Below are 16,422 nucleotides of genomic sequence, written 5' to 3'. Positions count from 1 at the left end.
GGAAAGAGTTAACTTAAGACTCCAGCTAATAAGTCTCCTGGACAAGATAAGAGTGTTTCAATTCAAACCCCCTGTTAGCATTCTAGCTTACTTGGCAGGTTTATCCAGACTCTTGCAATATTGTTGAGCCAATGCTTGCTGCCAAGTTCTCACATCCCTTATCCATTGTGTTCCTGGGAGTGCATATAGTCAGGATGTAGAAAAACAAGCAGCAGCTTTAGCATTAACAACATTAGACTTTGAGTCAATAAGTTCTTTCTTTGCTGTAACCTGCTAAATCTTTGCTCCATAAAAATGTAACTCTGTACTTTCAGGGTGACGCAGGCTAAGAATTTAAGAAAAAACACTTTAAGAGAAAATTATTGTTCTGGCTGACCAACCTTTATCAAAAAGGGGTCATAAAATATCAACAGGCCTCCGGGCCAGAAGATAATGTACAAAAAATAAGACTCTTGCAGAAAAGAACCTGGTATCGATAAAAGTTAATACTGATGGAATGTTGAGTTGACTCTGCATTTTTCACTTTGCTCAATGTACAACTCAGGGTATAAAACCCTCTCTGAAAATAAAGTAACAAGCCTCGCTCAAAGAAGCTTGGTCACCCCATGTCTGTCTTTTTCCTTTCTTTCTTTTTCTCTCTTACTCTCTTTTTCAGGCTGATCCCTTGGAGCATAGAGGCTCTCTGTGTTCACTTATCTGCCTGGGTTTCTAAGACCTGAACAGGAAGACGTTCTGCATCTTCACTCCCTTGGGAGACCAGGAGGGCCCCTGTGGCCTCCATGAACAGACCAAGCTCCTTGTCTCGGGGCTTTATTGGCTTTCTGTGTAAACCAAGGAATATCAGCCTCTTTCTCTCCTCTATTTTCTTATCTACAACATTCTTTCTTTATCTCTCTTTAAATCATTCGCCGACGCCGTTTCTCCTTTGGGTTCGCCTGGATCCCGCGGGGGCTGAACCCCGGCAAAACACACACACAGTTCGAGAGTCAACTGGTCATATCCTCTGAGTAAGACGGTGACCCAGTAGTTAAGCACTTGATCACAAGTCCCATAGCTTGTGTTCAAATCCTGATTTTTCTACTGGCTCTCAACTTTAGGCAAATTGCTTAACCTCTGCAGGCTCCATTTTTCTTAGCTGTAGAATAGAGAGGGCAGAAGTATCTACCTTCTTGTGACTGTTGCCAGGATTAAATACGATGATTCCCAGGACAGTAGTCACTTAACAAATGGCACTCCTATTATTATCTTTTACTATTGACATGACTTCAACTGTCTGGCCATTCCCCTCCCAAATTATCAATAAATGACTAGTGGAACATACAAAAAGGAAAATACCACCATTAGCAATGAAAAATAGGAGTGGTCTCCTAGAATTTCAAAAATGCCAAAGAAACCATGTAATGAGCACACCAAGGAAGGGACTGAGTAGAAGGACGCATCAGGGCTGAGATGTGAGGCTCCTTCTGAGAACAGGGGCCAGGACACACGCCTGCAACACTCTCCCAACTTTGGTAACCGCTTCTTCTGTGAGATCGTCTCCAAACAAGAATGCAAACTCCCTTAACGAAAAGAATTACAACCTAACTATCTCAGGATCCCCTCTCTCCTCCCCACCTTCCAAGCTAGGGCACAGAGGACATCTTATCATTCCATTAACTTTTTTTTTTTTTCCAAAACATGAGTAACAGCTATTGGGTTACATTTCCAAAACCCACATTTATCTTGTAACTGCTATCCACGACCTTCCATTTCTCCTCAGGGGCTGCGAGAAGCCCGACTCCTCAAAGGGGCCCTCAGGGCCTTTCCACAGTCACCCTGCTGGAGATCAGCCAGTTCAGTCCCCAGGCCATGACAGGAGTGGGAAATTCAAGAATAAATTATATCAGGCTTCCCTGGTGGCTCAGGGAAGTGGTAAAGAATCTGCCTTTCAACACAGGGGACACAGGTTTGACCTCTGGTCTGAGAAGATCCCACATGATGTGGGACAACTAAGCCCATGAGTCGCAACTACTGAAGCATGCGTGCCTAGAGCCCGCACTCCACAAGAGAAAGCACTGCAAGGAGAAGGCAGTGCACCGCAATGAAGAGCAGCCCCTGCTCACCACAACTAGACAGAGCCCTCTTGTAGCAACAAAGACCCAACACAACCAAAAATAAATAAATGAATAAACAAATCCGGGAAAAAAAAAAAGAATAAATGATATCTTAGTGACAGTGGTAAAGTTGCTAATGGGGAGAACTACTCCAATACTTTGGCCACCTGATGCAAAGAGCTGACTCATTGGAAAAGACCCTGATGCTGGGAAAGATTGAAGGCAGGAGGAGAAGGGGACAACAGAGGATGAGATGGTTGGATGGCATCACCAACTCAATGGAGATGAGTTTGGGTAAACTCCCAGAGTTGGTGATGGACAGGGAGGCCTGGCGTGCTGCAGTCCATGGGGCCGCAAAGAGTTGGACACGACTGAGTGACTGAACTGAACTGAACTGAACTTATGTAGAACCAATGAAAATATTGTTGTTAAAATCACACTGTGTATGTACCTGCTGAGAGAAGCAAGATGGCCCTGTGGGCTGCTTTTGTAGTTGGACTATAGGTAAGGAATTCACTGAAGAACAAGCCAAAGAAGAGTTTACTTGAGGACCTCTGATCCTGATGTTATCGGTCCTCTGTGTGCAAACCAAGTAAGCTGAATCTTGCTAAGCAGCTTACTCCTGTCTCCCTGTCAAGGAAGCTAAACCCTGGGAGATGGGTGTGCCAACCACCCACCTGCTGAAGCCTGGAGCTGAGGGTTGGCCACAGAAGAGTTTCCATCATCCCCCGACCCTCTATACTTCTAGTAGTGGACTCCTTAACATGCTGCTTAACATTCTTTAACATGCTGCTACATTTGTACACAGCCTTCATGGGTCTGGTTTTTATGATTAAATGTCCTACTCTTTGTGGCCCCATGGACTGTAGCCTACCAGGCTCCTCTGTCCATGGGATTTTCCAGGCAAGAATACTGGAGTGGGTTGCCATTTCCTTCTCCAGGGAATCTTCCCGACCCAGGGATCAAACCCAGGTCTCCTGCATTGCAGGCAGATGCTTTACCCTCTAAGCCACCAGGGAAGTCCTAATTTAAACCCATAACAGCTTAATCTACCTTCTCAACCCCATCCTTTTCTTCCACCACCCCTATACATCCCTCACTTTCATGCCATTCCCAAGCATCATACAATGTCATGCCTCTGTACAAGTTGTTGCTAATATGCTCACTCCTTGGTTCCGCCAACTCCTATTCATCCCTTATGGCCCACCTCAAATATCACTTTGCCTGGAAAGTTTTCTCTAACCTCTCCAGGGGAAATTAAAGGTCACCTCATACATGTTTCCATAACTCTTATACATAACTTTGTCATGAAATGTACTGTGTGCTTAGTCGTGTCTGATTCTTTGTGACCCCAAAGATTGTAGCCTGCTTGGCTCCTCCGTCCATGGGATTCTCCAGGCAAGAATACTGGAGTGGGGTGTCAGATCCTACTCCAGGGGATCTTCCTGACCCAGGGATCAAACGCATGTCTCTCATGTCTCCTGTATTGGGAGGTGGATTCTTTACCACTGCACCACATGGGAAGCCCATACATACCTTTGTAACGTGTGCTAGTCACTCAGTCATGTCTGACTCTTTGTGATCTCATGAACTGTAGCCCACCAGCTCCTCTGTCCATGGAATTCTCCAGGCAAGACTACTGGAGTGGGTAACCATTCCCTTTATTTTAACACAAATCATGGTGGGGTGGAGGTTGCACATCCATCTCAACCAGACTATGAACATCAAGAGCAGAGGCCATGTCCACTCCTCTTTGTATCCACCGGGCTTGGAACACATTAGAAAGGTAACACTTGAGGAAGGAAGAGGGAAGCAATGAGGGAGGGGGAGAGGGAGGGAGGAGCTGAAGGAAGGAGGACTCAAGAGGGGCAAGAAGCAGATCCTTCTAGACCAGGTTTGATAAAGAACGGGGAGAATTTGGGGAGCCAGAGAAGAGACAGTTCACATCCCCCAGGCTGCAGAGCCCAGGAGGTTCCTCACCTCTGACGCTTGATCTCCTCTTCCTCGACTCGCCTGTGGATCTCTCTGATATCTGCAGCTACCTGGATATTTGTCACCAACTCAGTGCCACAGAGCAGCAGTTTAGCCAGTTTCTGAAACCAAATAAGAATTTATAACGCTAGAAACACTTGCACAACTGTCTGTAGCTGTGTGATCCACCAAGCAGGAATTAAAAGCTGCCTGATAACTTTTAAGCGCAGGCGGCTGCAGGCCGGCTCACTAAGCGCAGGCGGCTTCGGGCCGGCTCACTAAGCGCGGCTGAGAGGAGCTACCCCACATACGAGGTCAGGGGCAGCGGCCTAGAGAGACAGGCTGAGACAGCGCAGGAACGGCCGAGAGGAGACACCCCGTGTCCGAGGTCAGGGCGGCGGCCAGGAGGAGCTACCCCGCATCCAAGGCCAGTGGCGGCCGGGAGGAGACACCCCACGTCTGAGATCAGGGGCGGCCAGGAGAAGCCACCTCGCACCCGAGGCCAGGGGCGGTGACCTTGAGGAGCCACCCCGAGCCCGAGGCCAGGGGCGGCAGCTGGGAGGAGCCACCCACGCCCGAGGCCGGCGGGGAGGAGCAACCCAAGGAGTGGTGGCTGCACAGGCGCAGGAGGGCCTAGAGGAGCTATCCCACGTTGAAGGTCAGGAACGGCGGAGGTAAGGAGATACCCCTCAGTCCACGGTAAGGAACAGCGGCTGTGCTTTGCTGGAGAAGCAGTGAAGACATACCCCACGCCAAGGTAAGAGAAACCCAAGTAAGATGGTAAGTGTTGCAAGAGGGCATCAGAGGGCAGACACACTGAAACCATACTCACGGAAAACTAGTTAGTCTAATCACACTAGGACCACAGCCTTGTCTAACTCAATGAAACTAAGCCATGCCTGCGGGGCAACCCAAGAGGGGTGGGTCATGGTGGAGAGGCCTGACAGAATGTGGTCCACTGGAGAAGGGAATGGCAAGCCACTTCAGGATTCTTGCCTTGAGAACCCCATGAACAGTAGGAAAAGGCAAAATGATAGGATACCAAAGAGGAACTCCCCAGGTCATTAGGTGCCCAATATGCTACTGGAGATCAGTGGAGAAATAACTCAAGAAAGAATGAAGGGATGGAGCCAAAGCAAAAACAATACCCAGTTGTGGATGTGACTGGTGATAGAAGCAAGATCCGATGCTGTAAAGAGCAATATTGCATAGGAACCTGGAATGTCAGGTCCATGAATCAAGGCAAATTGGAAGTGGTCAAACGAGATGGCAAGGGTGAATGTCGACATTCTAGGAATCAGTGAACTAAAATGGACTGGAATGGGTGAATTTAACTCAGATGACCATTATATCTACCACTGCGGGCAGGAATCCCTCAGAAGAAATGGAGTAGCCATCATGGTCAACAAAAGAGTCTGAAATGCAGTACTTGGATGCAATCTCAAAACGACAGAATGATCTCTGTTCGTCTCCAAGGCAAACCATTCAATATCACAGTTATCCAAGTCTATGCCCCAACCAGTAACACTGAAGAAACTGAAGTTGAACGGTTTTATGAAGACCTACAAGATCTTTTAAAACTAACACCCAAAATAGATGTCCTTTTCATTATAGTGGACTGGAATGCAAAAGTAGGAAGTCGAGAAACACCTGGAGTAACAGGCAAATTTGGCCTTGGAATGCGGAATGAAGCAGGGCAAAGACTAATAGAGTTTTGCCAAGAAAATGCACTGGTCATAGCAAACACCCTCTTCCAACAACACAAGAGAAGACTCTACACATGGACATCACCAGATGGTCAACACCAAAATCAGACTGATTATATTCTTTGCAGCCAAAGATGGAGACGCTCTATACAGTCAACAGAAACAAGACCGGGAGCTGACTGTGGCTCAGATCATGAACTCCTTATTGCCAACTTCAGACTTAAATTGAAGAAAGTAGGAAAACCGCTAGACCATTCAGGTATGACCTAAATAAAATCCCTTATGAATATACAGTGGAAGTGAGAAGTAGATTTAAGGGTCTAGATCTGATAGATAGAGTGCCTGATGAACTATGGAATGAGGTTCATGACATTGTACAGGAGACAGGGATCAAGACCATCCCCATGGAAAAGAAATGCAAAAAAGCAAAATGGCTGTCTGGGGAGGCCTTACAAATAGCTGTGAAAAGAAGAGAGGAGAAAAGCAAAGGAGAAAAGGAAAGATAAAAGCATCTGAATGCAGAGTGCCAAAGAATAGCAAGAAGAGACAAGAAAGCCTTCTTCAGCGATCAATGCAAAGAAATAGAGGAAAACAACAGAATGGGAAAGACTAGAGATCTCTTCAAGAAAATTAGAGATACCAAGGGAACATTTCATGCAAAGATGGGCTCGGCTCGATAAAGAACAGAAATTGTCTGGACCTAACAGAAGCAGAAGATATTAAGAAGAGGTGGCAAGAACTGTACAAAAAAGATCTTCACGGCCCAGATAATCATGATGATGTGATCACTAATCTAGAGCCAGACATCTTGGAATGTGAAGTCAAGTGGGCCTTAGAAAGCATCACAAAGCTAGTGGAGGTGATGGAATTCCAGTTGAGCTGTTTCAAATCCTGAAAGATGATGCTGTAAAAGTGCTGCACTCAATATGCCAGCAAGTTTGGAAAACTCAGCAGTGGCCACAGGACTGGAAAAGGTCAGTTTTCATTCCAATTCCAAAGAAAGGCAATGCCAAAGAATGCTCAAACTACCACACAATTTCACTCATCTCACAAGCTAGTAAAGTAATGCTCAAAATTCTCAAGCCAGGCTTCAGCAATATGTGAACCGTGAACTTCCTGATGTTCAAGCTGGTTTTAGAAAAGGCAGAGGAACCAGAGATCAAATTGCCAACATCCGCTGGATCATGGAAAAGCAAGAGTTCCAGAAAGACATCTATTTCTGCTTTATTGACTATGCCAAAGCCTTTGACTGTGTGGATCACAATAAACTGTGGAAAATTCTGAAAGAGATGGGAATACCAGACCACCTAACCTGCCTCTTGAGAAATCTGTATGCAGGTCAGGAAGCAACAGTTAGAACTGGACATGGACAAGGAAAAGGAGTACGTCAAGGCTGTATATTGTCACCCTGCTTATTTAACTTATATGCAGAGTACATCATGAGAAATGCTGGGCTGGAAGAAGCACAAGCTGGAATCAAGACTGCCAGGAGAAATATCAATAACCTCAGATATGCTGATGACACCACCCTTATGGCAGAAAGTGAAGAAGAGTTAAAAAGCCTCTTGATGAAAGTGAAAGAGGAGAGTGAAAAAGTTGGCTTAAAGCTCAACATTCAGAAAACGAAGATTATGGCATCTGGTCCCATCACTTCATGGGAAATAGATGGGGAAACAGTGGAAACAGTGTCAGACTTTATTTTTTTGGGCTCCAAAATCACTGCAGATGGTGACTGCAGCCATGAAATTAAAAGACGCTTACTCCTTGGAAGAAAAGTTATGACCAACCTAGATAGTATATGCAAAAGCAGAGACATTACTTTGCCAACTAAGGTCTGCCTAGTCAAGGCTATGGTTTTTCCAGTGGTCATGTATGGATGTGAGAGTTGCACTATGAAGAAGGCTGAGTGCCGAAGAATTGATGCGTTTGAACTGTGGTGTTGGAGAAGACTCTTGAAGGTCCCTTGGACTGCAAGGAGATCCAACCAGTCCATTCTGAAGGAGATCAACCCTGGGATTTCTTTGGAAGGAATGATGCTAAAGCTGAAGTTCCAGTACTATGGACACCTCATGCGAAGAGTTGACTCATTGGAAAAGACTCTGATGCTGGGAGGGATTGGGGGCAGGAGGAGAAGGGGACGACCCAGGATGAGATGGCTGGATGGCATCACGGACTCAATGGACGTGAGTCTGAGTGAATTCCAGGAGATGGTGATGGACAGGGAGGCCTGGCATGCTGCGATTCATGGAGTCGCAAAGAGTCGGACACGACTGAGCAACTGAACTGAACTGAACTGATGACTTTTAAGAGTAGAAGCTACTTAGCAACTCGTTTCCAACAGGACACTCATGATGCGATGTTACAGCTTACGATCTACAAGCATTCTGCACTTCTGGATGTATTTTAATTTAGTCTCGCTAGAGAAGAGACCAGCCCACCAGTACGAGGGCATGCACTCTGGGCACATCTCGGCACTTTCTCCAATAGGCCTCTGAGTGATTGACACTGCCAGGGTCCTTTCTAAGAATCTCAGTTGGGGAGGTGAGATATATAATAATAATAGTTGTCCTGCAATGTCCATTTCCCCCCTCTTCTTTTAATAGCAGAATACCCATTTTAGCTGGGCATTTGACCTCTCCAAAAAGATACACCTCCCAATATCCCTTGCAGCTAGAATGCACATGAGCAGCAGTGCGCGTGCCACTTCTAATGGTGCCTTGAAGGGGAAACTGTGCCCTCTCCTGCCCCCTTTTTCTCTATCTCCCAGGCTGGCATGTGATGCTAAGTATGTCATGGTCAGCAGACAAAGGCAACCTAATGACGGGCGGAAGGAGCTGAGGTTCCCAACCTCGAGGAACCCCCATATCAGCCCTGGACTATGTCCACTCTGAGCTATTAAGTGAACCAGAGAAATAAGCTTCTATCTTGTTTAAGCTAATGTTATGTGGGACCTTTGGCTAGAGGTGTTCTAACACAGGAGACTTCTGTAACTGACTGCACCACCCCTCCCTCAAAGGCTCAGGAGTTTTGCTATTGGCACACCACTTTTAAAGTCCTCTTTGTAAAGTTCACACTCAGCATCTTCACTCCTGACCTTTTGGTGATGTCTTGATTTCAAGATAATACATCCTCTCAACAAAAAGTTCAGGTATCCTCAGGTTATGTCTGAGTTTTTCCAAGTCTGTTCTGGAACTTAAAAATTTTCCAACTCTCAGATCATTTCTGAATGAGGAACCTATAAATTTCTCTCCTCCAAGGAGTCATTGAAATGATCAGAGACTCTATTTCATCTCTCTCTTCTATGGAAATTTTGAAATGTGGCTTTAATGAATGCATACCTGAACTTTAACCCAGATCTCCAGGGTGCTGCAGACTTTTTTTAAACAGCTCCAGCCTTATCACTTATGCCAGATGGTTTTAAACGCATAAGGAAGTGTCGACTTTCCTGTAGTTTTGAGCAATTTTCTATTTTCTACTCAGATAATGTGAACATCAGAAATATCTGAATCAAGTATTTAAGTAAAACTGAAAGTGTTGCCATCACCAACAGATTAATAGACACACCCTAACATTTTTGAGACCCAGGGTAAGATTTTAAATGAAGGTCCACATATCACATATCTAAATATTTAAAAATTATAATTCAGTGTAATAAGCCATTAAACACATTCTGTCCTCCTACCTTGGCACCTTCATAACAGAAGTCCTGGTTTGAATTCATACTATGACTCGGAGCTCAACTCAGAACTTGGTGGCTAAGGAGGAGACAGTATCAGCCCCCAGCCTAGAGCCTAGCCCCTGGCCACCAGCCTGAAGCCCAGGCCATTCTCTTCATACTCCTAGCTCCGCATCATGCACCATGAAAGGCATCAGACGCTGGCACATGAATTTCTCAGACCACATGTGGGAGCTCTGTTAAACCCTTTGGCCATCCCTGAGCAGAACAAAACCTAGGAAGTGGCTGATGCAGGCCTTGAAAGTGGGCTCAGAACCATTTGGACAGGGAATTTGGAGTTCTGTGACAGACAGTGATCTAACGGGGGAGCACTTGGGCTCTGAATAAACTTGAGGCAAGTCTACTTGAGGGGGCACATCTGGAGGAGGGCCAGGACAGGACACAGGACTCTCCTCATTACCACTTTTATTCAATGGGCTAGAAGCATATCTAGTGCAACAAAGCAAGAAAAACAAGGTTTTGAGTATCAAAATTGAACAGGAAGAGAGAAAACTGTCAGTTTCAGATGATACGATTATATGTTTAAAAAAGAACCCACAGGTTAACTATGAAAATTAAGAAGTGAATTTGACCATGCTACTGGCTATCAGGTCAATATGTCAAAACCAATTATACTTTTACATATCAACAATGAACAATTAAACCTTGACAAAAAGTGTAAAACATTGCTAAGTGATATTAAAGAATACTTATATGCAAAAGAAGGGATATTTTATACTCATGGGTTGCAAATCTATATCGGTAAGATATTAATTCTTCCCCAGATTGATCTGTACTTTCAATCTGATCTCAATTAAAATCCCAGTAGGTTTTCTGGTAGAAATTGAGAAAATAATTCTAAAATTTATATGGAAATACAAAGGGTCAAGAACAGCCAAGACAACTCTGAACAATCACAAAGCTGGAGGACTTACCCTAGGGTATCAAGGGCTGCCATTTGGCTACAGTAATTAAAATAGTGTGGAAGTGGCACAAAGATGGACAAATGACCAACAGAACAGAAAATCTAGAAACAAACACACATGTATGATCACCTCGTTTGCAACAAAGGTACATTGCAATGCAGAGGGGAAAGAATGATCTTCTCTTTAAATGGTGCTGGGTTAATTAAAGATCTATTTAAAAAACAATGAACCTGGGGCCCTACTTTTACACCACACACACAAAAAATGGATTCCAGACAGATTATAAACCAGATGTAAATAAACAGTTGAACAAAGAAGTGTCTAAAAACAAAGCATGGGAGAATATCTTTGTAAACTTGGAGTTGACCAAGATTAAACAGGAAACAAAAAGAACTACCATTTTTTAAAAAATTATTGATAAGGTACAGGGTCAAGGGCAGTGGCCTCTCCTGCCCAGGTGTTAGAGAAGAACTAGTTGTTAGTACCTTGATATTGAAAAAGGTAGCATTTTCTTTATAAATTGAAATGTATAAATGTTCTTTATACTCCTCGATGCCAACATGCACGTGTGCTCAGTCATACCCAACTCTTTTGCGACCCCATGGTCAGGGCCCTGCCAGGCTCCTCTCATCATGGAATTTTCCAGGCAAAAATACTGGAGTGAGTTGCCATTTCCTACTCAGTGCTAACACTCTTCATGATTTAAGTCCTAAGTGAAAGCAACGTAGAAAAGCTGCTAATAAAAACAATATTCTCTCTCTGGTTTTACACTCAACTTTAGAGTGCTCAGGATGAACAGTATTTTCAAGATTATATCAGTATCAACTAAAAGAGTATTTTCGTCTAGTCAAGGCTATGGTTTTTCCAGTAGTCATGTATGGATGTGAGAGTTGGACTGTGAAGAAGGCTGAGTGCCGAAGAATTGATACTTTTGAACTGTGGTGTTGGAGAAGACTCTTGAGAGTCCCTTGGACTTCGAGGAGATCCAACCAGTCCATTCTGAAGGAGATCAGCCCTGGGATTTCTTTGGAAGGAATGATGCTAAAGCTGAAACTCCAGTACTCTGGCCACCTCATGTGAAGAGTTGACTCATTGGAAAAGACCCTGATGCTGGGAGGGATTGGGGGCAGGAGGAGAAGGGGATGACAGAGGATGAGATGGCTGGATGGCATCACTGACTCGATGGATGTGAATCTGAGTGAACTCCAGGAGTTGGTGATGGACAGGGAGGCCTGGCATGCTGCGATTCATGGGGGTCACAGAGTCGGACACAACTGAGCGACTGGACTGAACTGAACTGATATACAATATTCCTTTTGTCCTACACAGAAATGCTCAGAGATCATCCAGCTTTAGATGAAGTACCCTAAGTACAAAGGGATGATGTGACATCTACTTCACAGTTATCAACAGATCTGGAACAAAAACCCATAACAGTTCAATATTCTTTCCACTACAACAAAACATCTTATCCTTGACCCAGGACAGTCCAAGTAATTCAGTTGTTTCTAGATATGGCTAGGCTCTATAATCAGACACAACTGAGCGACTGAACTAAAATGAGGCTCCATAGTAATATTTCAGTAATTCGAATATTTTCTCCCAGTAACTGCATTTCAATTCCAGAAATGATCTCTTTTCCTCCCCACTTTTAGAAATCCCATCTATCTTTCTAAGACCCAGCCCCAATCCTACTTTCTCCTTAGAACCTTCCCTGACCAGGCCGGCTGGGTGAGCTCTTTTCCATGCAATTAATTAATTAAACGTGGCACTGTGCCAGTTGGTGCTCCCTGCTTTGAACTACTGTTTATCCCTCCTGCACCTCTTGCTTCAAGTCCTTTATTACCTGTTTCAGGAGCCCTGTCATCACCATGGGAGAGCGATCAAAGACTTTCTTTTCGTGTTCACTGGGTACAAGTTTGGCCCTACTCCACAGCCACAAAGAGGCCTTCGCTCATCTAGAACCTAACAGTTCCACCGGGGACACCGCACACACACACATTTGGAAAGTCAAACAAGGCAGAAAATTGTCTATAGTGAAATAAATGAACGGTACAGACGAGAAAAGTTCCATGTGTGACTTCAAAGAGTTTGACCTGCTTCGCGGCAGACATCGTGGAGAAGTTGGGCTGTGAGACAGTCTTAAAGTTGGGCTGGGAACCAAGGTTGAGGAGAGGGGAAGAGGGAAGGGAGAGGACAGGAGGGAAGAAGAGGGGGAGGGGCGGGGCTTGGCATTGCTGCATCAAAGGCCCAGCACAGAAAGAGTGAAGCCTCCGTCTGGGTCCTACTGGACTGGTGGGACCCATTTATACCCCATTTCCTACCAGTCTGCTTTCTTCTTTCTGTTTGTAGCTCTTGCTTTGATCTTCCTCACTCTCCTTCTTCCCGTCTAAATATTCTCCAAGAGCTTCCCTGGGATGGCAAAAAATGTAGAGAAAATGAAGTTTAAATTCTAGGAAGTAAAACCTTTCACTTTTTTTCCTAACTTCTTGTTTTGTTTTGTTTTGTTTTTAAATCTTTCTGCTGAGCTGTGCATGGCCTGGGGGATTTAATTTTAAATTTTCATAGTATATTTCACCATATACAAAAATATATTCCATAGGGATAAAAATTCGAATACTAAAAAGAACACAATCCAGGATTTCCTTGGTGGTCCAGTGGTTAAGACTCTGAGTTTCCAATGCAGGGAGTACATGTAGGATCTTAGCTCGCTCCCCATGGAACCTGCCTCCCCTGCATTGGAAAGGCAGAGTTTTTTTACTCCAAGTGGCATGTAGGATCTTTGTTCCTCCAAACCATTCCCTAAAGAGCAACAAGGGTGATCTTAACATGCTTAGAAAGTTGAGAAATTCTCACACTAGGTTGTTGGCCTGTGGGTAAGAGCTATAGCCATATGGAAGGTCAAATGGACACTCCAAAACTGCACCCAAGTGCACAAAAAGCAATACTGTATACCAGGGCTACGGTAGGGATTAGCATCACCCTTAGGGATCTCAAGGACTTCCCAGGTGGCTCAGTGGCAAAGAAGCTGCCTGCCAATGCAGGAGACGTGGATTCAATCCCTGGGTTGAGAAGATCCCCTGGAGAAGGAAATGGCAGTCCATTGCAGTATTCTTGCCTGGAAAATTCCATCGACAGAGATGCCTGGTGGGCTACAGTCCACAGGGTCACAAAGAGCTGGACATGACTGAGTGGTTGAGCACACAGTACAATTAGGAATCTCACAGATGTGGGAGTGGTGGTGCCTATCAAATCACCATTTAATTCACTGGTCAGGTCCCTGCAAAAACTGGATGGATGGAGCCAAGAAAATGATTGTCAATTACTGCAAGCTCAAGCAAGCAGCAGTCCTAATTGCAGCTGTCATGCAGGTCCTTGCTTGAACATATAAGTGTGGCCTTAGGTACCTGGAATGTGGCCACTGATTGAGCCAAATATGCTATTTCTACCTCAGTCAGGAAAAAGGATTAGGAAGTTCATATCGAGGAGGAACAGATAATACACACTCATACAGTCCTCATACTTGCAGGGCCATGTCAATGCTCCTGAGCTGACAAACTAGAGTCTAGATAGATCAGGACCACTTGGATATCCCACAGAGCATCACACTGATCTGTTATCTCAGGGCTGCCAAACTTTGGCTGATGGGCCAAATCTGATTCACTTGCTTTTGTATGGCTCAGGAGTGAAGAATGATTTTTTTACATTTCAAATGGTTTTTTGAAAAGATCAAGACGAATAGGCAGAGTGCAGGGGATTTTTAGGGCAGTGAAACTCTTCAGTACAGTACTGTGATGGGTAGATACATGTCATTATATATTTATCAAGATCCAACTGTTGTACCAATGTACCATTCTGGTGGAGAATATTGATAGTGGAGGAGGTTATACATGTGTAGAGTGCGTGTTAGTCACTCAGTTGGGTGTGACTCTTTGTGACCCCATGGACTGTAGCCCACCAGGCCCCTCTGTATGGGATTCTCCAGGCAAGGATACTGGAGTGGGTTGCCATTTCCTTCTCTAGGGATCTTCCCAACCCAGGGATTAAATCCAGGCCTCCCACATTGCAGTTAGATTCTTTACCATCTGAGCCACCAGGGTAGCTTCATACATGTGTAGAAGTAGGGGGTAAATGGGAAACCTCTGTAGTTTCCACTCAATTCTTCTGTGAACCTAAAACTGCTCTAAAATATGAAGTGTATCAATTTTAAAAAAAAAGATCTAAAGATGAAGAATATTCTGTGACACACGAACATTATATGAAATGCAAATTTCAGTGTCCTTAAGTTAAGTTTTTGTTGGAACACAGCCACATCACTCTGGGCCCCTTGTGTCCAAAGACCGGCAGACAACAAGAGAAGCACCATCTTGGCAAGGCAGCTGACCCTGACCAGCAGGACGAGGTATAAGCGCTGTCACACAGTGCGGTGTTCAGGCAGTCACAGGTTCACGCAAGTTCCCCTCGATCCCCCTTCTTAAGACAGGCCACAAAGTCTGTGAGTGGACGAGGGTGGCAACCCCAGCCTGAGAATGGTACAGTTATCAGCCTCAGACTCTGCAGGAAAACGGTTTTGTGTCACACAACCAGTTAAGCCACTGAAACCAACAGAAGTGATAGCCGAGGTCTGCTCTGTAACCCCTTGTGGAAGGAAGGCACGCTGGGAGGCAAGGAGGAAAGAACGATCTCGGGGGACCGGTCATGAAGCCCCAACATCTTCAGGTACGGCCCACAGTGCCTGGCGCAGCAGGCTCTCCGTGAACGTGCTGGAGGGATTCCTGTTTCCATCTTTGACTTTGCTAAGTGTATTCAATGCTTTAATATCACATACTTTGTTTGAACCTTCTGGCAGAAAAGTTTTCTATCTCATCAAGAAGCAAGACCAGCTCACACGTAGGGCACGCGAGCCCCTCACCACAGGGGCTCCGGCCTGGAGAAGCCACCCCCTCATTCCAGCACCCAGGTCACCTGCACCCCGGGCGCTCCTTGGAAGAACGCGCCCAAACCCTGACTCACCGCCTCCGAGCTTCCAGGCGCGCCGCAATGCGCAGGCGCCGGGCCTGGATCCGCTCCTGAGGATTATCAGAATGTACGGAGGGTCCGAGAATTGGGGTGGCTAAATGTTCATCCTCCTTCTCCTCCAGGACCCCCAGGGATCCTGGCGGATTCATGGCAGGTGCCTTCCGCCCCCCGGGCAGCCCTGCCTGGACCACCGTGGGACTACAGTTTGGTTGCTAACAACAAAGCTGTTGCCAGGGAAATGCAGTCACCTGACCCGCAGCTGGCGTGGTTGCGCGCGCAGCCCCTAAGGCCGGGCGCACTGGTGTTCTTAGCGCCGTTGTCTCAGCTTGGGGTTTTATTCCTCTGCTGCAATTACGGTGAGGACTGTATTGAATCCCCCACTAAGGCTCAGGTGGTATTAACAGAGGCCGGAAGACTTAAGAGCTGAACCAAGTTGTGATTCATCACTTACCTACCCTATGATTAATTCATCCATCAAATAAATAATCCTCAAAATCACCGTATTCAGCTAATGTAATTCAATGTCTACTCTATGCCAATCACTGTGCTAGCTCCGAGGATCCAAGCGTTGTCTTTTCCTCGATGGAGGGGGTAGAATAATAGGTTCACTCAGAAATTCTGAACTAAAGTACATTGCATCCACCTGCTTGTCATCCATTCTTTTTAAAAATTAATATGTATAACTTTACTTTTGGCTGTGCTGGGTCTTCTTTGCAGCAGGCGTTTTTCTCTAGCTGCCGCGAGCGGGAGCTACTCCTTGTTGCAGTGCATGGGCTTCTGATTGCGGAGCAAGGGCTCTGGGGCGCAAGGGCTCTGGTAGTTGCCGCTCCTGGCTGCAGTAGTTACAGTCTCCAGGCTCCAGAGCACAGGCTCAATAGTTGCAGCACACAGGCTTAGTTCTTCCGTGGCACGTGAGATCTTCCCAGATCAGAAATCCAACCTTTGTCTCCTTCACTGGCAGGCGGACTCTTTACCACTGAGCCGCGGAGGAA

At 45.5% G+C, this 16,422-nt stretch overlaps 1 protein-coding gene across 9 annotated transcripts in view; it reads right to left on the bottom strand.

Annotated features, from left to right (window-relative positions):
• The window catches only part of DRC1 (dynein regulatory complex subunit 1), a 120,850-nt gene extending 105,206 nt beyond the window's left edge, over window positions 1-15,644 (bottom strand). For all 9 annotated transcript variants that reach the window (XR_006059134.2, XR_009599776.1, XR_003588667.3 and 6 more), the window contains exons 1-3: window positions 15,425-15,644; window positions 12,736-12,823; window positions 4,074-4,186 (exon numbers count right to left, since the gene is read on the bottom strand). Coding sequence is in view for 2 of the 9 variants with exons in the window: in XM_027966591.3 (XP_027822392.1) it covers window positions 4,074-4,186; window positions 12,736-12,823; window positions 15,425-15,579 (356 nt within the window). In the remaining 7 variants the exon portion in view is untranslated. The remainder of the gene's footprint in view (window positions 1-4,073; window positions 4,187-12,735; window positions 12,824-15,424) is intronic.
• Window positions 15,645-16,422: the final 778 nt, after the last annotated feature.

The sequence above is a fragment of the Ovis aries genome, chromosome 3 (assembly GCF_016772045.2).
Source record: "Ovis aries strain OAR_USU_Benz2616 breed Rambouillet chromosome 3, ARS-UI_Ramb_v3.0, whole genome shotgun sequence".
In the NCBI taxonomy this organism is placed as follows: domain Eukaryota; kingdom Metazoa; phylum Chordata; class Mammalia; order Artiodactyla; family Bovidae; genus Ovis; species Ovis aries.
This window is presented reverse-complemented; position numbering and strand designations above follow the sequence as displayed.